This window comes from Lacerta agilis, chromosome 1, assembly GCF_009819535.1.
Source record: "Lacerta agilis isolate rLacAgi1 chromosome 1, rLacAgi1.pri, whole genome shotgun sequence".
Taxonomy (NCBI): domain Eukaryota; kingdom Metazoa; phylum Chordata; class Lepidosauria; order Squamata; family Lacertidae; genus Lacerta; species Lacerta agilis.
The window spans coordinates 88,968,416-88,991,504 of NC_046312.1; the positions used below are offsets into that span (position 1 = coordinate 88,968,416).

General features: G+C 41.9%; 1 protein-coding gene across 1 annotated transcript in view; it reads left to right on the forward strand.

Annotated features, from left to right (window-relative positions):
• The first annotated feature begins 211 nt into the window (after window positions 1-211).
• SLC15A2 (solute carrier family 15 member 2) overlaps window positions 212-23,089 on the forward strand; it is a 59,893-nt gene continuing 37,015 nt past the window's right edge. The window contains exons 1-6 of the mRNA XM_033162531.1: window positions 212-589; window positions 5,104-5,191; window positions 7,305-7,446; window positions 9,239-9,331; window positions 12,816-12,915; window positions 22,900-22,990. Coding sequence (XP_033018422.1) covers window positions 485-589; window positions 5,104-5,191; window positions 7,305-7,446; window positions 9,239-9,331; window positions 12,816-12,915; window positions 22,900-22,990 — 619 coding nt within the window. The 5' untranslated portion in view covers window positions 212-484. The remainder of the gene's footprint in view (window positions 590-5,103; window positions 5,192-7,304; window positions 7,447-9,238; window positions 9,332-12,815; window positions 12,916-22,899; window positions 22,991-23,089) is intronic.

Consider the following 23,089-nt stretch of genomic DNA (forward strand, 5'->3'; position numbering starts at 1 on the left):
ATTTTGCTTCAGCCAGCTAGTTTCAAATAGGCGGGGATGCCTGTGGTTCCTGCAGAATAAGCCTGCTATTATAGCAGAGATGGCCCAAAGCCACAAACCTTGCCACTAATTATGAGTTTCAACATTTGGAATAGGGATTATCATTCAGTATGCATTTCGCTTGACTCAACACAAGGGTTACTCAGAGTACCTGAAGTGCGCTCAGAGTAAACGGCACACAGCTCCCTGCCTGCAGGTGCTGAGGACAGCCCTGTGACTGTTGTGATTTAGTGACAGTTTCACCAGCCCAGTTTAACTTTGCTCTTCTCCTTCCTCATAAAGCTGTCCTCCTGCCTCAGCTTGGCAGAGAGAAAAATGTGCACAATCAGGGTTAACTTAAATCTGAACTGATCTCCACTCATTTGGAAGTCTTCCCAACCAACTCACCACGACAGCAGAGAGTTGTGTGAGGCAAACTGGGGAGGGGAAAAAAGAAAAGCATAGGATGGACCTCTCAGGGAGAAAAGAATCTAAGGAGACTCTGTTCACTTTTATTTCTGCAGGAGATAATCCTTCACAAGGAGTTTGCCCTCCTGAGAAAAAGTCCCCGGTAAGTATTTGATCTGACTTGGTTGGGGTGTGGTGGGAGGGTTATGGTGGAGGGTTGTTTTTATTTTGGGGCGAGTTTATTTTGCTGTTTCTTTCAACTTCCCAGGAACAATTCTCGAGAGCTTGCTGCTCCTGCCTTCCCCTGTTGTGCTTTGGCCTCAGACAGACAAGCACCATTTCTTGCCTAGGGTTGGTATTAGCATTAGAGATTCAAAACGAAATTCTTTCTTGCTAACCTGATTAATGTACTAAAAAGGCAGCTCAGACAACAGAGGAACAAACCCGAGCCAATGGCTTATTTGGGAATTACCACTTCTTGGAATGCATTTCCCAGGCAAAAACAACACTCTTTTGAAGGAAGCAAGAATGATATACATGGAGGGGGAGGGGAGCCTGCAGTTTTGCTGGATTTCAAAAGTGGAGGCAGTGGCAACATTTTGATATGGGTTAGTTCTATTGTCAGAATTTCCACTAGATTTTTTTCTTCTTCTTTCCCCTCTCTGAGGATAAGTGCTCCTGAGCCTTTCTAGCTTATTCAAAAGCGCACATTTTATTCTCCAGACTGTATTTGTAGAGAGTTAGTTTAAAGATTGCTGCAAAAGGAATAGATATACAATGGTGAATTAAGGAAGAAAGTAATGTAGATGTGCAGTCAAGCACTGGAGTAGGAAGTACATAACCTTCAAAGAACAAGATTGTGCTATGTATATTTGTAAAAGTCAAAAGGCTAATGAAGAGGAAGGGTACATGATGGTTTTTAGTAAAACAAGAGGTGGCTTGGTGAGTGCTCATGTGTTGGAATGTCCTCTCAATCCATAAAAAAATTAATAGTGTTAATAAAAATGAGGAGTCATGGGGAGAGGGTCTAATTGGGTCACTCAGCAGCATGACTAGTGATAATCTGGAAAAGTGTTCTGATTGAGGTTTTGATCAGATGAATTTCTTTCACTGTATACAGTTTTGTCATTTGTGCAGATTCATGGAAGGATGCAGGAACGCATTAGCATTGACACCTGTGCAAATTCATAAGTTAATGCTGTAATTACCTTAAGGAATGAGCCAACATAATTTTGTGTTGTTTCCCTTAATGTCAATATCCACTGGAAGAAACTATGGGCTAAAAACAATTGTACTGCAGTAATGGTTAAAAAAAATTATTAAGTCCTGCTCCCACACACAAATACAAAACTGGTGTTTGGACCTAGATTATGTGACCATGCTCCCCCCCCCCTTAAGTATTATAGGGAAGCAAGCTCTCAACGTTTCACCATGCCCATCAGGCATACCTGTTCCAGTGAATATACGGTAGTGTCTGAAAAGGTCACATCTGTTCAAAATGCGATGTGTGTAGGCCTGAAAAACGTTCACGTTCCCTCATACGTTCTGGGAATTGACCAAATTGCTTGTGCTCACACATAGAGTCTGGTTTGTGTTTATTTGTGTGTACTCTATTCAAACATTATGTCACACTTGGATGCCTGACAAGACAGGTTTCCCAAATAGACAAGGTGGGAAGGAGTGATGTGCAGGATGGAAAGCAGTGGTGGAAGAAGTTTAGCAAGGCCACATAAATCTCCTCAGAACATGGGAGGTAATGGTTACAGATTAATAAACAGAGAAAATCAAAGGTTCCAGAATAAAGTGTTCTGGGTTAATAAAAGTTATTTTCAAATATTAGAAGCAGGGCTTCCAGACCTCTATTTCATCTACTAACACAAATGAACCTGGGCTGATAGTAGAAGGAAACTTTAAGGGGGACAGTGATGAGCAAGGGAACGTTTAAGCATCCTCTTCCTGCCTATCACTTCTCTGCTGCAAGTTGCACCCGCCCAGAACTTCTTTGCAAGAAGCAATCATGTCCAGGTTTGGAGGCACTGGAGGTGGAATGGGTAGTTCTGCCTTTGGCTGAAATGTAAACACACACTTGGTTAGGAGCAACTTACTTAGATTTTCAGTTCTATTCTCATTAATGAGATGTAGGGATGGGGGAGAAATTTGATTCAGTTCACATTTAAAGGTGAGCTTGCCTAATCCGTACTTTCTGAAACCATGCACAGTACCAAAATACAGCAATCTTTCAAAATTCGTCTTTCTCTGAATTTTGCAATGCAGTTATCCCAGTAAGGACTGTTATTTTTTTAAAATAACAAACTGATATGGAAAACTGAATTTAAGATTGGAAAATGGGGAAACTGGAATGGACAGATTCACCCATCCCTAACGAGATGTGTCTCAATCGTCTTTAAATTCCACAGTGATCCTGATATATGTGCTTTCTGGTTCACACCATACATTAACTTAGAAGGAGAAGGGTTTCCCTCTTCTTCTGGCATTGATGTGTGTTGCTCTGCTAAGATGCATGAAATGATGCTAGGTAGATGCTATTTTCACTTTGAAAGAAAACAATTGCTCATTGGATAATGACAAATGTTTGAATGAATCCAAACAGAGTACAAAATAGGGGTTAGTGCTCAGGAGCATCCTTGGCATGCCTAATGTACTAATCCTCATTTTGAATTCATCCAGGTTTTTGACAGCATGATGACACTCACCTGATTAGTGAACACTCCTGATATAAGAGCACAAATTCCCCTTAACAGAAGTTCCAGTGAGCATGTGCTGGATGGAGCAAGATTGCTGCTGCAGACTCAGCATTTTCTGAGCATGTATATAGAATCCCTCCATGTGGAACTGTATGTGTGGAGGGCCTTTTCTGTGTTGAGCAGCTCCTGGTTTCCAAGGAGTACATGCAGGAGCTTGCTGCACATATTCACATGAATGCTTGTTGGTTGGGATAGAGCCTGCTGAGGAAGTGCAAGTTTAATTGTTTTGTTCATATCTGCAGTGCCTAAATATAAATTTCAAATTTCTAGATTTGGGCCTTCAAATTCACCTCACCAGCTAGTTGCTGTCATATCACCAGCACTGGATAGGCTGTTTATTCCCCCCCCCCCCCACTACCAGATGGGTTTATGTTTCTCCATAGGCTATGCTGTCTCTTTTATGTCCTGAGATAACACCACAAAATGATGCAACAGCACTCTGGGGAAAATGCCAGCTAACATTGTTTCCTTGTTTTACAGTGAAGCCTCACAAAGTTGAGGACAAAAGTAAAGGCTTGGCTCTGAATGCAATATGAGTGTCACGTTGCTTCCAGTCACATAGTAATCCTTTTGCGTGTGATGTCTGGAGACCTGTGTCTTACTGACACTGGCATTATCATTTTCTTTCCCCTTTTTGTTTATTTTTTCTGTTTATGGCATAAATTACTGGATAGGTCTTGCTACAAACTACTGTACAGGTGGGACCCAAGCATGCTGGGATTTGCTTCGTGGTTAGAATTAATAACTAAATGAAACAAATGGAACTTTCTAGAAAAGCAGTTGACATCTGCCCTGATCGCTTCTGATCCACAAATAAAAATCCCGCTCCTCCTTCCTTCCTTCCTTCCTTCCTTCTCCCCCCCCCCCTTACAGGTGTTTTCCCTCACTAAGCTGTCCCTTTGCCAGGTGGTCATATAATTATTCATTTCGTTTCATTTATGGATCACTTCCCATCAAACATCCCAAAGCAATTTAACAGCAAAAAAGTATCAATAATATAAAAACATAAATAAGAACAATTTCAAGTCCAAGGCAGATACAGACAGGGATTTTTAAAAAAAAAAAAAAAATCCACACTTAAAGGGCTTGATGGTAAAGGAAGGTCTTCCAGATGTGCTGAAAAGGTAATGGATAGGTATGTCTGATATGTGATTGGCGTTCCAAGGGTAGGTACTGCCTCGTGAAAGGCCTGGTTCTCCATCATATGGAAGAGGACTCCTGATGAGAGGGTGTCTGCAGGAGGCCCTTTCCTGTAGAGTGTGGTGACTGGGAATACAAGGGATGAGTTTGAAGGAAATCATGGACACACATTTAATAATAATAATAATAATAATAATAATAATAATAATAATAATAATAATAATAATAATTTTATTTATACCCCGCCCTTCCCAGCCAGAGAACCGGGCTCAGGGCGGCTAACATCAATTAAAATCACAACAAAAAACATAAAAACGATCAATTTAAAATAACAGATTAAAATACAAATTTAAAATTCAATTAAAACTGCAGGTCTCAATTTCGAAATAACCCACCAATAAAAGATGAAGCATAAATTTTTGTGGTTCCTTTTTATCAAATTTGTGGTTCCTTTTTATCAAACTTGCAAATCCACCCACAATTATGCCTGGTGTAGCTGGAAAATTTATACAGAGGGAGAAATATATATATTTCAAGCGTATTTGACATTCGTTCACTGTGCTGATTGTCAGCCTTTGGGCAAGCCTTTATTTATTATAAGCTCTGTATTTCCTTCGAATCCCTTCTCTGGGGGACATCTGCCAATTCAGTATTGAATTATAGGTCTGTAAATTCTGCGATTCTGGGCGCTGGGCATCATTATGTCAGCCGTACACATGACCGAAGGACAAGTTTTGTATGACACTACCTTTTTTCTGGTTTGCTTCTTTAGAAAGTATGTGGTACCAATTACCCTCTCAGCATCGCCTTCATTGTGGTGAATGAGTTTTGCGAGCGCTTCTCCTACTATGGCATGAAAGGTGTGTGTTATATCTTTCATCATTTCTCCACAGCTTCTCAGAGAATAGTTTGGCTCTCTTTGCAATTTGTTTTGCCTTTAGGATGATAAAGTGTGGCCTGTAGGAGGGTAGGAGGAGAGAATTAATAGTAGGAATTATCTGAAAAGATTCCTTGCCTTCAGATCTTAAATTGCCTCAGATACCTCAGCTGTCTCTGATACGTGTACACACTAACAGGATAGACTGAAAGGTTAGAAACATGGTGCCAGAGGCTGCTTTCAGGTGGGTGGCTCCTAGTACTGCTGAATAATTGCACTTCTGCTGTAAGCTACAAGTGAAGATGCATTTGACTTTCCACATTATTGGGAGTTCTGAACTTTTTCCGTGTCTGCATCCTGCTGTGTTCTGTACACAAGTGCTTATGACATAACTGCTGTGGGTGGGGCCATGCCCTTTCTGACCACAGCAATTTTAGCAAAATGTACGTGGCTCCCATTTTACGTAGTCAAGAGAGGGGATTTTTTTGTATACATGTATTCCTGAAATCATGGGACATGGGTGGCGCTGTGGTCTAAACCACAGAGCCTAGGGCTTGCCGATCAGAAGGTTGGTGGTTCAAATCCCTGCAACAGGGTGAGCTCCCGTTGCTCGGTCCCAGCTCCTGCCAACCTAGCTGTTCGAAAGCACGTCAAAATGCAAGTAGATAAACAGGTACCATTCCAGCAGGAAGGTAAACGGTGTTTCCATGAGCTGCTCTGGTTCGCCAGAAGCGGCTTTGTCATGCTGGCCACATGACCCGGAAGCTGTACGCAGGCTCCCTCGGCCAATAAAGCAAGAGTCGTCCGCAACTGTACCTAGTGGTCAGGGGTCCCTTTACCTTTATTCCTGAAATAGTTTTTTTAAAAAAACAAAACAAAAACAAAACAAAAGAGCACACATCCACTAAAACCCTTGCAGCAGCCATTTTGTATGGCCTCGTATAGTGCTATAACACTATAATGCTGTTTTTTTTTTTTTAACTATTTCAGGAATACATGTATACCAAAAAAAAATCCCCTCTCTTGACTACATAAAATGGGAGCAGTGTACATTTTGCTAAAATTGCAGTGGTCAGGAAGAGCATTATAACAAATTTGGTGTTACAGTGCTGTGACTCTCATTCATTTTTTTAAAGTGCCATAATACTACATTTTAAACAAAAGATTTTAAAAATAACCTTTCTGATCACTGCTATTTTAGCAACATGGCAAACATAGGTTACTGGTAGGAGTTTCAATGCTTTTAAATAACATTAATACACAGAGAGAGAGAGAGTGAGAGAGAATCAAATCCCCATACTTTTAAAAAGATAGAATACCAATGCTAATCTACACCTGTGGAGATTGCATCGCTCTTCTGTTCTTCTGAAAAATGTCAGACTTTCTGCCTTCTGAGAAAAAAGTTTCATAACCCCCAATGAATGTTGTTATTATACCTGGTGACAGTTAAGCTAATGCATTACTATTTGTGCTAATGCTTGCACATCAACTCTCAAACTGCTTGCACTAAAGTTATGTTGGATCTTGTCCCTGCTGTGGAAGCTCTCTCCTGTCTCTTCCCTTTGGAGACAGTAATATGGAAGCAGAACTGGATGCTGGTCAGCAAGGGCTACAATCTCTGGAGAATGACCAGGAGCATATAGGGGAGAGAAAGGAAGAGTGACCGGAAAGGTCTATTGGTCTGACACCCAGGAGTGCTTGCTTTTCCTCTGTTGGAGGCTGTATGCTTGTATCAGTGGGATGATAGCTAAAGACTGAGAAAGGGCAATTTGCCCATCACTGTGTTTTCATGGTAGTGAGAGCTGAGCCTCATTGGGTTTCCTTCTGCCATTGTTGACATCGGTCTGTCTCAGGAGACAATGGAAGAGTTGCGCCTTCAGGGGTAAAGTCAAACTGTTGGAGAGTTACAGAGCCTGCTATGGCTGTAGAGTTTTCATGGTAGGGAAAGCTGAGCCTCATTGGATTTCTTTCTGTAACACCACTGGTAAAAGCACAGAGCCTCTTTCAGAAAAAGAAAATGGCAATTATTGTCACACTCTGGGGCTCACACATTGTTTATGAAACTCATTGCTTTTGTCTTTGTTTTTATCCCTCAGCCGTTCTGACTTTGTATTTCCTCTACTTCCTCCACTGGGATGAGAATACATCCACCTCCGTCTACCATGCCTTCTCAAGTCTGTGTTACTTTACACCTGTCATTGGTGCCCTCATGGCTGACTCTTGGCTGGGAAAATACAAGTAAGGATAAAATATATTACATCTTCAAGTGGAAGATGGGAGAGGATTTTTTTCAGCTTACATTTTAATGCAACCCTGTTTAATGCAAATTTGCAAAATTTGTGGTTCTCTGAATTTTGCAATGCTGTTCTCCAACCAAATGATGTGTACAAAAATGGGTATGTTAGGAAAATGCGTGCATAACAATGTGCATATTAGTGAAAATAACATACAAAAATGTTTCATATATTAGCAGAAATATGCTTGCCAAAATATGTATATTAGGCAAAATTGCATACAAATGGGTAGATATTAGGAGAACTCTGATGACTTTTCAACAGGAATGAAATTTATAACAAAAGCAAAAATAGATTCAGAAATGTGGAGAACTGAATTTACTTTTGGAGAAGTAAGAAACCTGATAGAAACCAAAATTCATGAATTTGTCCATCTGTACTTCAGGTACATAAATTTATGTACCTGAAGTACAGATGGACAAATGGAGCAAATGGGGCATTTTCTAGATGATTAATAGTACTATTTTTAGAAACTTTTGATATACGTTATCACAGATCGTCACCTTTGTTTGCCATTTTAGCGTGCCTTATGAACTTGCCTATGCGATGAGATTTTTGTTTGCACTTTGATTGGTCTTTGCACAATTATATCCTGGTTTAATAAATTTCCCCCTTGTCCAGCTCATATCTAGCACTGGAGGTAGACTGGGAGAAAAGTGCTTAAAACAGTGGAATGTAACTGAGGTTTGGGTGGGTGGGGTGTTTGCTTCCGTCCCTTATATAGTCTTTCGTCTTTCTCATGTACAGAGTAGACTCTTGTAAATAGAAGACTCACTTTATACAGAAAAGGATGCAAACAGGTATCCAAACAATGGCCTTGTCATTTCTAGCTGGGCTCCACTGACTTCAATAAGGGTTAATGCTGGCTCTGTTTACTCACACATCTAAGTATCCTAGCTTTCAGTGGCATTTATGTTCAGCTAAATTTCTCTGGATTGCACTGAAAGACAATCATTTAGGGTGCAGGACACCAAGCGCTGCTCTATCTACTGCTCAGGATCTGTGTTCAGTGTGTTTGGGGTGGCACCTCCATATTAATGCTAGGAATGGTTGAGGGCCGGCTCCATCATTAGGTAGAATGAAGCGGTTGCCTCAGACAGCTGGCCATGGGGGTGATGAAAAGCTAGCAAATCAATCTGTTATTTGTTTAATTTATTACTCCAGGGGAGAGGTGTTTGTAGGATTTTAGAGCTTTCGCACCATTACATCCTGTTACTGTTTCCCCCCCCCCTTTGATTTTATTTTGCTGCTGTTTTTAGTTTGTTTTTGTTTATTTGTGTACTTTACCTTATTAATTTTTACTACAGGCTGCTCAGAGAACTTTTTTTTGTTATGGATGGAATATAAATAATTTGTAAACGAAGAGAATAAAATTGGTCTGCTTGGGTTCTGTGGGATTGGAGGGTGGAGTTTGGGGACACCATTTGCTGTTCTGCCCCTCAGGCAGAGAGTGTCTTGGGCTGGCCCTGCCACCACAAGTGGTGGGAAACAGAGCAGCTGTGTCTGTCAGTGCGGTTGTCCCAACTTTCTGTTCAGCTGCAGCTTTTTCTCAATGCTTTGAAGCACGATGGAGAAAGAGGAGCTTCAGTTCTGGTAGAGGGAAAAGGGTAACAGAGAAAATCCTTGTGCCTTCCCTATCAGGAAACACAGACACACGTTCTGTTTTCAGATTATAAATCATGCCACTGGCTTGGGCTGATAGCATTTCCCCACTTTTTCCCTCTTTCTCTCCACAGAACAATCATTTATCTCTCCATTGTTTACGTTATTGGGCACGTGATCAAGTCCGTTGGGGCGATACCGAGTGTGGGAAACCAAATTGTTCATGTGTAAGTAATGAAAAGACGGTTCTGCTATGTTTTGATAACATTATTATTAATTGGCTTGTATTAAGGTATAGATCATTCACATGCAATAAGTGGTTATGTGGTTATTTCAGGCCTTTTGTTAACGCTGGCACCGTGTGCTCCATCCCAAATTGTGTCCGGACATCATAGCCTTGAAAGCTGCTAGCACCTTGTGCTAGGCAATCCACCAGTCTTGCGTTTTTTTGGGGGGGGGCAATGCATCAAGTCTTGTACTGTACTGGCATAGCCTCCGTTCATTTCCATGGCGAGGGTGAGCACTGCTTCAAGCAACGAGCCCTTTACGCATGAGCTGCAGGCAAACCACTGTCCAGAGCCACATGCTTCAGAAGCTCATTAACTTCAGCTGTTACTTATTTTTTAGCACTCTAAAGTTTTTCATTTTGTTTGGATCTAAAGCCCAAACCTGGAGGGGAAGGGGGGAAGCAAACCACTGTTTTTAAAAGTGTGTGTTTGGTTTTCTCAGAAGTGAACGGTATAGGCAGGCAAGGACAGAGTCCACCTTAGAATCCCTTAGAAGTCTTGTAAGCTGGCCATCACAGCTGGTTGTATGGAATGACCTAGGGAAACCAGGCAGGGCATTTTCATGCCCACTTCAACTGCATTTGCCACAGAGGGAGGGGAAGTCGTTGGGGATGGCGGTGGCTTCCATTCAAACTGGGAGTTAAATAAACGACAATCCTGGGATTTGCAGGGGAGGGAACATTTAATCAGCTGAGGAAAGGTTACCCAGCGTGGAAACTAGAGCTGAGAGGAATAGAGTGTGCCTCTGATCCTGCCTTGAATTTGTGCCAGTTCAGAATGCAGGTGTGGAATCACAAATTCAGATGCTCCCCTCATGTCAAAAGCTCTCTACACATGTAAAGCAAATTCTTCTTACACTGGCTGGCAGCAGTTCTCCAGGCTTCGAGACAGGAAGTTTCCCCAAGCCCTACTTGGAGATGCTGCAGGTCGAACCTGGGAACTTTTGCATGCAAGGAAGACCCTTTACCACTGAGCCACAGCCCCTTCTCAGTTATGACACCAGAAACGAGCATACAGAACACCATGCACAGTTCTTTGCATTCCAGGCTTTTGCTGTTGTCGTTTTTTAAACTGCACTCTTTTGGCCCACATTGTTCAAGGAGGCTTATAAAGCCACCATGAAACATCCTTATCACATGAAAAAGTATTACGTATTAACAACAGAGTAAAAAAATACACCCGCAACAGCACAAATCCAAATGCCATCCAACAGATAACCCCAGTTAATCACTTGGAATGGCTTAATTTTTCAACAGCTTGCCTAAATAAACAAGTTTCTCAAAGCTCCAAAAACCACACTAAAGGAGCGCATTAGCAGACTTCCTTTGGCAGCTCATTCTTAGAACTGTATGATGTAATTTTTCTGAATGTCTGAATCAGGCCTTAGGCATCATTCCCACTTCAAGCTAGTGGTGTGGTAGCAACTTTCTTGCCAATTCCCAGCCAAGTGCAGCATGCATATAAATAAAGCAGGGTTTCCCCAAACTTTGGCTGGCTATGACATAGACATATTTTTTCCCTGGGCTGAAACTGTTTCCCTGCCATGGCTTAAAATGGGAGGCACATGGGCACTACAATATTCCAATGTTTTTGTTTTTTTGTTTAAAAAAAATACAGCATTACCCAGAATACTTAGGATCAGCTCATAGTCTTGTCCAAACCATTGGTTCATCTAGCTCTGTATTATCTATCTATGCTGACTGGGCAGTGCCCTCAAGGGTTTCCAATAGGAAACCTTTCGCAGTCCTGCCTGGAAATTCCAACGAGTGAAAATGGAACCTTCTGCATGGAAAGCTTGTGGTCTTCCACTGAGCTACAGCCCTTCCCAGAAGCAGACAGCAGTGTGTTTGCCTGCCATAGGCCCAGCATCAGCATGGAACCCACTGGGGCTGATACCTGGTTTGCTCTTCTAGCACATTCTGTCACTACCCAATACTGCCTGAAAGTGGTGGTGAGTAACAAAGTGACAGGTTGGTTCCCAGTGTCTGGTGCCAAGTAAATCCACTCGCTATACAAGGGTGGAACTGGCTGTCTCGTCCGCTTCACCTCACACTCATGAGTGGGCTTAGCTGGTGCCAGTGCCATGGCTACCAGTGGGTTCACAGAGTGAGTGCAAAGGGAATTTTATTTGTTTGTTTGTTTGTTTGTTTGTTTATACCCCGCCCATCTGGCTGGGTTTCCCCAGCCACTCTGGGCGGCTTCCAACAAAATATTAAAATACAATAGTCTGTCAGACATTAAAAGCTTCCCTAAACAGGGCTGCCTTCAGATGTCTTCTAAAAGTCTGATAGTTGTTTTTCTCTTTGACATCTGGTGGGAGGGCATTCCACAGGGCGGGTGCCACTACCGAGAAGGCCCTCTGCCTGGTTCCCTGTAACGTGGCTTTTCACAGTGAGGGAACCGCAAGAAGTCCCTTGACACTGGACCTGAGTGTCCGGGCAGAATGATGGGGGTGGAGACGCTTCTTCAGGTATACTGGACCGAGGCCGTTTAGGGCTTTAAAGGTCAGCACCAACACTTTGAATTGTGCTTGGAAACGTACTGGGAAGGTGAGGCTGGCAGCTGCAGTAGTGCTGACGCTCAGAGGAGATGGCTCTGAGGGGGGTTTCAGTCAACACTAATGGGTAGTCTGCTCAGGGAAGGGCCCTGTAAAATCTGAAACCAGGCTTGAATGGTGATGCTTCTGTGATTTTCCTGCACTAATCAACCATAGCAAGCGCTGCTTCAGAGATTTCCAGTGCACCCTCAGGACAGTTATCGCTGCCTGGGAAGTGATAGAGAAAGTGAGAGGGTGGTTTCTGCCAAATCCAACATGATGGTTTGATTGCTTCCTCCCTTGTGGCATACCAATCTCTCTGGTAGTACACTTTTGGGGATTCTGAATAAAGATCCCACCTGGTTACTACTCTCTTTCGTAGTTGGGAAGCAGTTGGACTCATGTAGCTGGCCTTACTCACGCCCACCCCCGTATTCAGCCCCTTCTTGCAGAAAAGTAGCTGTCACACCCCAAGTGTGAATGGGCCTTCAGTAATGTGCTTCAAAGTATTCTGGTCCTCCACTCAGGGTTAATGAGGGGTTTGCATGCAGACGAAGGTGATGGATGGTTGGGGAAGGACCCTGTGTGAGAAGCAGGGAAGGAAAGATCTCCCAGGCTGGGAGGGTTCACCTCTTTCTGTGTGGGGCAAGTTAAGATCTACCTGTAAGAGAGGACTTTGCATTCTCCTATTTCTCTTTTTTCTGTTTAGATTAGTTTATTTTTTGTTGTTTTAACACATCATGAAAGGTCTTAATAAAATTTTATTGGGGAGAAAAGGATTCTGGTATGCAATGTAGTTGGGAGGTGCTGCTATTCTCCACACACACACACACACACACACACACACACACTTCTGTGGTGCTGAAATGTCTCCATTCCTGTTTGAAGGGTTCTGTCGATGACTGGCCTGACTCTGATTGCTCTTGGAACAGGAGGTATCAAGCCCTGTGTGGCGGCATTTGGTGGAGACCAGTTTGAAGAGGAGCATGTAAGAGTTTTGTTTCTTTTATCTATGTGGTTTCTTAATGCTTTTTTTAAAAAAAAACATAGCACTTAGCAGGGATGGTTAATCCCTGACCTGTGGGCTGTATCTGGACTCCTGAAGCAATTCATGGTGGTCCCGAACTACCACCCCAACAATTTGCCTTCTTTCTTTAAAAAAAAAAACCCTTATAAAAACATTGTCCAGCAGTTGACATTATTAAGTCCCACCATTTCTCCATTGATCTGGTACACAGCGGGGAGGTGGGAGGTGATGTTGCTTCTTTTCACCTTCTACATCTGACCTGGCATCATTCTTTGAATGTTGGTGACATGGTTAGATAGTCTCAGAGAGATTTAGGAAACAGGAAGCAATGCTCTTTCCTGTTTCCTTTCTAAGACTTCCGGACAGTGTTGCCTTACCAGAGGGAGAAGGTGATCCTTTGCAAAAGATAAAAAAGAAGCTGTGTTTCTGCTCCCCATGGCAACAATGGAACAGGAGCAGGCCCTCTTATGCCAGCTTGTCTCCCCTCATCTGCTGAGTGTGTGCATGTCTATGTAAGCTACCTGTTTATCACCTTCTGCTGAGTGTGTGATTGTGTGTGCTGCATGAGTGTGTGTACTGCCATGCAGCCCTTGGAATGGTGGTCAAACTCTCCATGCAACTGTCGAGCCCCCTCAAAGGGTTTCTCACCCCTGGCTCATCATTTTTAATAAACAGCCAAATGCAATGTAATGAACATGCATTGTTGACTCATCCATGCAAAAGAGATGATAGCAAGGGTCCCCATATAAAGGGTAGCTTTGGATATTACTCAGAAGCTCTGTCCATGAGACGTGTGCAACTTGCCCATCCTCTGTCCACAGCTAGGGAGCCTAGTAAGTTGCCTTATGCCATGTCATGGGCCTTGTCTAACGTAACCAAGCATAGTCAGACTATGTCTGGCAACAGTGTTCCAAGGTCTCAAACAGAGCAAGGTATTTCTCACCACCTGCTACCTGATTCATTTTGCTGGAAATGCCAGTGGCTGAACCTGGTGCCTTCTACCTGCAAAGCATGAGCTCTGATGCTGAGCTAAACCTTTCCTCCCACACTTCTCTGAAGCCTCTGAGGACCAAACAGGAAAATATGCAGGATTTGGTCACTGTTGCCAACTATGGCTTGAGGTCTTGTAAAACATGGGCATATGCAGAAACAAAATGGGATGTCATTGGACAAGCGCCACCTGAAGTTGCTTACTTCCATTTAGTCCCTCCCTCCATATCTCAGAAACATCATCGGCGGCACAGGTGACTGTGAGCTGCGGTGGTTGGAACTGCTGCTGAAGAAGAAGCAAATGGAGTTCCTGCATTCCTTTGCCAAAACTTTGTACCTGTACATACAAGGCAGAATCTGTTTCCTTGGAACCTGTTTTTCCACTTCTTTGCCACCACTTACCCTAAGTAAGGTTACTCTCTCATGCCATCACGGAACCTGAGCTGAAAACAACTCTCTGAGCTCTTGGACATTCCCATTACCCACCGTGGCTTCATGGAGCTGTCAAATAGGCCTAAATGGACCACTGTCCAAACCGAGAAGGAAACTCTAGCATTAACAATTAAGGAAACAAGCTGAACCTATGCAACAAAATGGTGCAATCTGTCTCCTCCTCCTAGGAGTTCAGGCCAGTTGATTTGCCCTCCTTACCCATTTTTCTTTTCCAACCAGTGCTCAGGATGATATGGCTACTGAGCACACTCAGTTCTCATTGGACTGTTGTGAGCGAGTTCTCCCCCTTAATGTGTGTGTGTGTGTGTGTGTGTGTTTATGCTGAACCTGCTGTTCCCCCAAGCACGCTGATACCTCCCTCTTTTCTCTCAGTGGCCCCGTTTTGAGTCCATTGCTGTTGGCACTTGTCACGAAGTTCACAATATTAAATTCATTGTTGGGAACATTAATGGTGTCAGTGTTTCCAATAAAAATCATGTGCAAAGCTGGTCAGTGCAAATACACCTTGTATTTCATGCTGGTTTAAAGAACAACTCTCCCTTACTTTCCACTAACCTTGCATACCTATGCGTCCAAATCTTCCTTTCCTCTCTTTCTCTCTGTGTTTGTAGTTTCATACCCCCAAGCCCAGAGCATGGGGAGTTGTTTTTCTACTGTGCATAGCCTACTAGCACAAGGTGAATGTGTGTGTATTTAAAATAAGATTTCACCAAGGAATTCTACCTATTACGTTACTAGCGGTTTACTGAAACACCTTGTATATTTTCTGTAGTGTTTCCCATCCTAGCACAAACTGCACTCACTTTCTCACATAGCTTATGAAACCTAAACAACAGGATACCTTCAGGATATTGAAATTTCCTAGCATCCCCCAAAAGCTTGTTTGTTAATGATCAGACAGGCAATAGTTTTGATCAAACATGAGATTGCATATTTTCACAGTCCTGCATACCATCAGATGGATGTACTGAGTTATTTTATTGCATTTTGCTTGTTTATGTTTGCATGTTGTTGGGAGGCGGAATTATGTAGTTAGCATCTGGGCCTATGTCAGAAAATAATATTAGAACCAGATAATCGTAGATTTAAGGTATGGGGAGCTATCATTGTTAGGCAGAGAGCTGGCAACATAAGAATCACACAAATCGTGTAATTTGGCTGGGGAAGGGAAATGCCCATAAAAGATTTGTTTGAGTTTAGAAAAAGTAATTGTAATTGACATTAGGCATCTTCCTCTGCTTATCTCAAAGTAGCAGCTCCTCAAGGTTATATCATTCCCAGAAGTGCAACATCTATGACTAATAATAATTAGTAATATTTTGTAATCAACTTCTAATTAACAACTAATTAGTCTGTGATTATAACGAGAACACACAGCACTTGTTTTCAAAATGCTTTACAGATTCCCTCCAAATTAATCACTGTGCTCTTGTATGAGAGGTTAAGTATTACCTTCCTGGGTTAAGTTGATCTTTAGAAGTTGTTAAAAGCTAATCGTTAACTGAGGCTAGGAGACCTTTGAATGTTTCACCCCAAAATTCCAAACTCTGAATGAAGAAACAGTTGTTTTCTTTTGGAAGATCATTATCATGTGCACTCTGCTTCAGCCGTGTATTCCTTAAGGAGGATGTACTAAGGTTCACTTCATATGTAGGAATGTAAGCATGCATTGATTTGTGTTCAGTGTTCATCGTACGCAGTGTTGTTTCTGCTCTGCTGCATGTCGGCTTCCAACAAAAACTACATTATTCATCTTTCTGTCCACTGTGGTGGAATTTTACATAATTAATTACATTCGTGTTACATTATTCGACAACATTCCTTCCAATGCAAAGGCCACTTATTGCAATGCAAAGGAAGCGCAGTGCAGATGGAGGGAACCCCAGCAACAACTATGTAATCGTTTGCAGGCTGAAAACAACCACAATGAATACCAATCCTATTCGCTGGATTTATTTCCATTCTGGACATGCACTAAATAAGCAAATGTCATTAATTTCCCTTCCTGTTTCCATTCCCATTAGAATTCTCCAACATCCCTGCGAAAAGCAGGCATGTGAGCAGACTCATGTTTCTGCTTTCCGTGGGTTATTTGGCCTGCAAAAAAGAGCAAGCTCATGCATTTACCCTGCAGGTTGCTGTGCGTCAATTAAATGTGCATAGGTTCCAGATGCACACTGGGAAGGGGAATGACACTTGTCACACTTGACTTCTGCAAAGAAGGCAGGGGTAGAGTATCTATCGCAAGAACTGGGACCTTGGTGTTCAGCCTGCAGAGCAAGGGTGACCTGGCAGCTTTTATATAGGCAGCATACTAGCCTACTGCTGTGAAGAGAATTACTTGCTGTCTGATGTGGCTCTTTTCCTTGTAGTTCTCCTCAGGCTGGAGCTTGTTAGAACTCACGGGGTGCCTACCTGCTGCAGGCCACAGATTTAAGGCTTACTATGGGCTTAAGTCGATGCATTTTTATCTTGCAGGCAAAATCCTTGGCTTCCCTTCTTTTTGTCACTCAGCTTTATGTCAATTTCTTGACATACTGTTTAAAATGAGCCACCCCAAACTATTCAGTGTATGTAACTTCCTGTCCCTGTGTCTTAGGACCACTTCTCCCATTATGCTTTAAAGTAATGGGTACATTATGGCAAGCTGGAGTATATATTCTGTGGCAAGGCAGGTAGGATTATGTGCCAAAAAATGTGATTGAGACGGTTGTGTACATACACAAGGCATTACATTGCTGTTCTTTACATCAAACATTGTATCATATGCCTGTATGGACCTCTTTAGGTACTTATGGGCTGCAGCAGGCAACCTTGGCTAGTTAAGGGTTCCCAAATTTATGTATACTGTTGTTTAAACAGGAACTTCAGATACTTTGGATTATAACTCCCATCAGCCATCAGTCAGCTGTTATGGGAGTTATAGCCTGAAACATCTGGCAAAGACTGTACCATCATAGCACCTATGACTCCCTCCAAAATCATAAGTTGTAGAACTGCCCTTACTCTGCAAAAGAACATGTACAAATAAGAATTTCACTACCACTGCAAGATGGTATGTCATTTCCTCACCCCCACTGCTGCCACTTAATATAATTCATTTACACATGGTGGGGAGTTGTGCTTAAAATATTTGCAGACTGTTGTCAGCTGCTACCTAGCCTACGAAATTCACTTCAAGATAGATGTAAATTGTGGAAATTGTGTTGAATTGTTGTAGTGCTGGTCATTCTGAATCCTGCTCCATAAATTATGACAAGCATATTGAAATCAATTTGAATGCATTTCAGAAATCTACCACATGTTCACGATGGATCCCTCACCTCTTCCCCACATTATTCTGTTTTCACATGACACCTGTGTTCTTGGGATATTGTAACACTTTCATGACAAACCATCTCTCCTGCAGTTCTGCAATATCAACTTTCATGTCAAGACTTTTTGCAGCTTTGAACTATTTGCAACGCCATTATGGATGAAAGAGACAACAGACTCCCCCCCCCCAAATGTTGTGAGTCCTGTGAGCTCTCTTGCTCCATGCAAGTGGTAAACTGTCTGCAACCCACTGTCTTTGGGATATGAGAGTGGCTTTATCACGCTCCTGCATGCCCAAGAATGACTACACATGCAGCTTTACAAGCACAGTGCTGCAGAGTGACCTCAAGCAAAATATGTATCTGCAAGAATGACTACAGCTTTCAAAATGCAGTGTGATAGAGAGTGAAAATGCATGTGCTCAAATATCCAGAGTTTTGAATTAAAACAAATAATTGAGAAAGCAGCATGGAAGTACATCAAGAACTGAAGGGATTTCAAAGCAACCAACAGAAATCTACCAAAATCCAATTGCACCGGAATCCAATTCTTGGAACCAAGAAAATGGCATTGACAATGGAATATCTTCTATAGGTTTCACACTTGGATTGACTGACTCAAGATTCACGTTCTTTCCCCTCCGTGGCATCAAGATTATGTCAAGAGATGTACCAGGTGTGATTGGTCATAATGAGACATACATTTACATCTTAATTGTGGACTCCCAAGTTGGGGACGCATTTAGGTGTGGGAAATGCATGAAGAACTAAGCCAGAATCAAAACAAATATTTCAAGGGGCTCAGGCTCATGCACTGCCTATTTGGAAATTCACACCTCACTTTATGGATGATGATGCTGGGAAGTAACAAAGTGGGGGATAATCTTTGAAGTTTTCTTCCGCAGCTGCTAAGTGATGACAGATGCAGTTGCTCAGCAGGTGCCTGTGCAGAGGCCTACAATGGTCTGTGGGAGGTGGAAACCAGTGAAGTCATCAAAACTGGTTAATTCAGGCATAAGATGCTTTAGGGATTTTGAGCCTGGCAATCCTTTCACCTTCCCTCGAATCCTAATGAGATCTCTAAAAAAGTCACCAGTCCATGATATTCACAGTACAGCTTTGAAAGTCCGCTTGGCCATGCGAATGCTGAAATCACACTTTCAAAAGCTTGAGAGTGACTGCTGACAGAGCTTTAAGGCTATAAGGTCCTTCATGCAGCATGGACCTCAAGCAAAATAAATAACTTCAAACAAGCTACATGCCAAGAATCCCAAGTGCCTTCATAATTTCATAGTCCATCTTGAATACCGGAAAGCACCAAATGGATAGCAATATGCTAAAGCAAGTGGAGGCGGTGCATCATTTACATCAGTCTGTATAGGCGCAGGCTAGAGATAGGGGAGAAATTGGATTCAGTTTGCATTTAAAGCCAATTTTATCAAATTTGCACTTTCTGAAACAGTATGAGATCTGAAACAGCCACCCCTCAAAATTCACGTTTATCTGAATTTTGTGATGCAGTTCTCTAACCAGCTAATGTATACCAAAATAAGGCATATATTAGGTAACAGTATGCATAAACATGAATATATTTGTGAAAATAATATTCAATAATTCATTGTATTGGGAGAAATTGCTTGCAAAAATGTGTTTATTTGGAGAAGTTCACACATGCAGAAGAATTTCATGAGGATTAAAAAAATAATAATCCACAAATTGCTGCCGAAATGTAGAGAACTGAATTTAATAAACTGAGGGGGATCGAAACTGACAGACCCTTCTATCCCTAGTCACAGTCATCAGGACAAGCACCAAAAAATGGTCTAACACAGGGACAGCCAAGGTGGTGTCCTCCAGATGTTTGGGACTATAATTCCCATCATACCCAGTCAATGTGGTGAAGGGTTAGGGATGACGGAAGGTGTAGTCCACATCTGTTGGGACTCACCTTGGATAACTCCTTTCTAACAGCAGTTAGCAAATCTTGCTCAGTCTTGGGTTTGGTAGATAGGCTGTAAGGAACCACTGTTGCCTTCAAATAGCAGGGCTATGGTCCGATAGTTGGTACTGGGGATTATTTAGCTCAAGGGGCTAATAAGTAAGTGGATGAAACAGTAGCACAATTTGTCCCTTAACAAGCAAGTTAAAGAGTTATGGTGAAAAGTCGTTTGCAAAATCTTACTATTTCTTTTCATTACTTGTATTTCTGTATATATAATTAGTAATCCAGAAACCAAATTCAACTGCAGAAAATTACATTTGCTATACTTAGTGTGACCAAAAAGGTTTCTGTGCATACTAATTATGGTCAACAGCTCTTGATTTTTATAATTAAGCTATAGGGTAAGCTATTCTTTTCTTGTTTATAGAAAATGTGGCTAAGCCATACTTCCCTTTCAATATTACTGTATTCCCTAAAAATGAAATCCAGCTGTTTCCACTGAACATTGAATGTGCGGAGGTTAAACAATGCTGCATTTTCCCTGTCACTTCCTTTGTCATAAAAAGTCCATGGGGTGGGGTTTGTTGTGCAAGACCTTCCAAGCACATGTAATTAGACAATCATAATTTGCCAGCATGTGATTTAATCCCACCCCAACATAGTGACAGTCTGGAAGCAATCATAGATTCGCACTTACCAGAATTTTGTGGTACAGTTCTCCAAGCACAAAAGAGTTACAAAAATGCAGATATTAGGGGAAAGTGTGCATAAGAATAAAGATATCTGTGGAAATAACATACAAAAGTGCATTGTATTGGGGAAAGATGCTTGCAAACATTTGTACATTAGTCAAAACTGCATATTAAAATACGTTTATTAGGAGGAATTGGCACTAAAATGCTGATGCATTTAAAAAAGAATTCTTAAATAACTGCAAAATGTGGAGAACTGATTTTAAGAGTGGAAAAATGAGAAACTGAGAGAACCTAAATAGATAGAGCCTTCCATCTGCAGCAGCAAGTTCTGTCTGAATGTTGAGTTGTTGCTCTGTTGTTCATGAATAAATGCAGCTACTGAAGTCCTCTTGACTCCGGCTGCTTCCTGGACAGACCCATTGCAAGATTTCCTCACACAATGAATACCCTTACCAAACCCACAGAATACTTCACTGTCAGCATAAAAAGGTCTTTGGAGACAACTGAAAGTTAAAAGTGAGGATGTTTGCCAGATCTCTGCCACAAGAGTCTGCCACAGCATGGGACCAGTATGCTGTGGACCCCAGCTTGTTGTTGAAGCCAGCTGGTCCTCTGTAACATGAGGGACAACAAACAGCATTTCTCCGTGTGAGCTCAGTGAGCAAGCTGGGATATGAAAAGCTAAAATCAACAAAGGCACTTTCAATTTCTTTCTAAAAAATAATCAGAGAGAAAGCCTAATAGATGATCAGGGGGAGGATGTTCCAGAGACAAAGCACCATGATTGAGTCCTATCTCTTCTTGCTGTTCACCTCCCCTCAGAAGATGGAGGCACTCTGATCAGGTCCTCCAAAGAAGATATTAAAGGTTGTGCGGGCTCATGAAGTAGCTTTACCTAAATATGAAAGCATTTTGGGATAGTAAATCGGCACGAGCAAGGGTGGTCTACAAACTGGCAAAAAATAAATAAAGGTTCGCTGTTGCACCTCTTAAATATTATTAAGAAAATAATATTTGGATCCCACCCATTCATTATCATAGTCTGCCTGTGAAGCTCCACAACTTGAACACTGGAAGGTAGCTCTGCACATAAAAAATCTATATGGGGCAATTTCTCATTACTGTATAACGATTTTGAACCTTTTTATAAATTAAATAACCACAGGAGTTCATGTAAAAAGAGAAGCAGACATTTACATATATTGCTCTCCCTCCTGCCATCTTCTCCCGTTGAAATCAGCCTGTGCCAGTACAAAGAGAACTGAGTCTGCCTATTATTTTTGCCACCTTCAGAGTCAATAATAGCGAGAGGTGCCATTAGAGCAGCACTTTGGGGGCAAACAGAGAGGGCCCCCACTCAGCAGGAGGAGCTACAAACACAGCAGGGCTGGCTTCCCACACTTTAAAGTACGTGAAGTAATGCACATTACCATCTAAAGAGTCCCTTCTCTAAGTCCAGAATCAAAAATCATCTAACTGTGCTACTCACATTAGAGCATAGCTGAATAGCTGTAAATTGGCCAAGGCTTTTGAGCACATATTGAACCTGAGTTTGTCTATTTCGCTGGCGGCTCTTTGCTCTGCTCTGTCATCCGCAATTAAATAAGTGATTGTGAAACCTGAATCTTTGGCCTATTACCTGGATACTTGTTGCTCTTGACTAGTTCTAACTTCCTGAGCTGGGCAACTGGAACACAATCACTTGATTTCTATGGCTTATTTTTAGTTGTGTGTGATTAATGAAAAGGAGCAGCCATAAGATTATGCATGGCTTCGCCAGCTTTTTTAGAATGCTCTGGCATAAGGCATGGCTGGAATCCTGAACACAAGTATTCCACACTGTTGCATTTTGTTGTAAATCCCATCTGCATATAATGCATACAGTATTAGTAACATCGGTTCTTCTGTGCTCCTGGTTAGCAGAAGCAAAAGTTAACAGCCCCTTGAATTTGTCTAGCAAGGATATTTTTAGCCTACAGAAGTAGGTTCCGTTGAAATAAATGAGCTAATACTACGAAGCAAATGTACTTAAGGCTGAAATGTAATTTATATAATCCCAATTATTTCTTGCCTAACTACGGCTTCACTTTGCCAACTTCTTCCACCCTTTTCCTTATCTGAGCTGTTGGTGAATGCTTTTTTTATAATGAATATGTTTCTTTTCCTATTTATGTTTTTTGGGAGAATATTGCCTAGACATGATGAGCTGTCAAGCACTGCCAAGTTGGATTGAATGAGGCTATATTGGGACTCAATTAAAATGCTCCTTCTGAATAAGTAACTGCTACTCCTTTTGCAAATCCCCCTCCCTCCACCATGCAAAGAGAAGGGAATCTTTCCTTCAACTTGTGTGTTTATATAGAAGTGTGAAGAAAGAGAGAGAATCTATATCTTGCCTTGATTTTAACCTTGCATTTTATTTTAGGTCAATACAAATGTATAATTCATACTGGAGTGGAATTGATGGAGCCCCGTTGACAAATCCATTGCTATGTTTCTAAGCAGCGTTTTAAAAAATCTCTGATGTTGATTTGATCTTTTCTCATTTCAGGGCCAGGAAAGAAGCAAGTTCTTCTCTGTCTTCTACCTGTCCATTAATGCAGGAAGTCTGATCTCTACTTTCCTTACCCCTGTGCTGAGAGGTCAGTGCTGATTAACAACATGGATGGATGATACACCCCCAGATATTGTTGGGCTACAACTCCCATCATTCTTGACCATTAACCATGCATGGTGCGGCA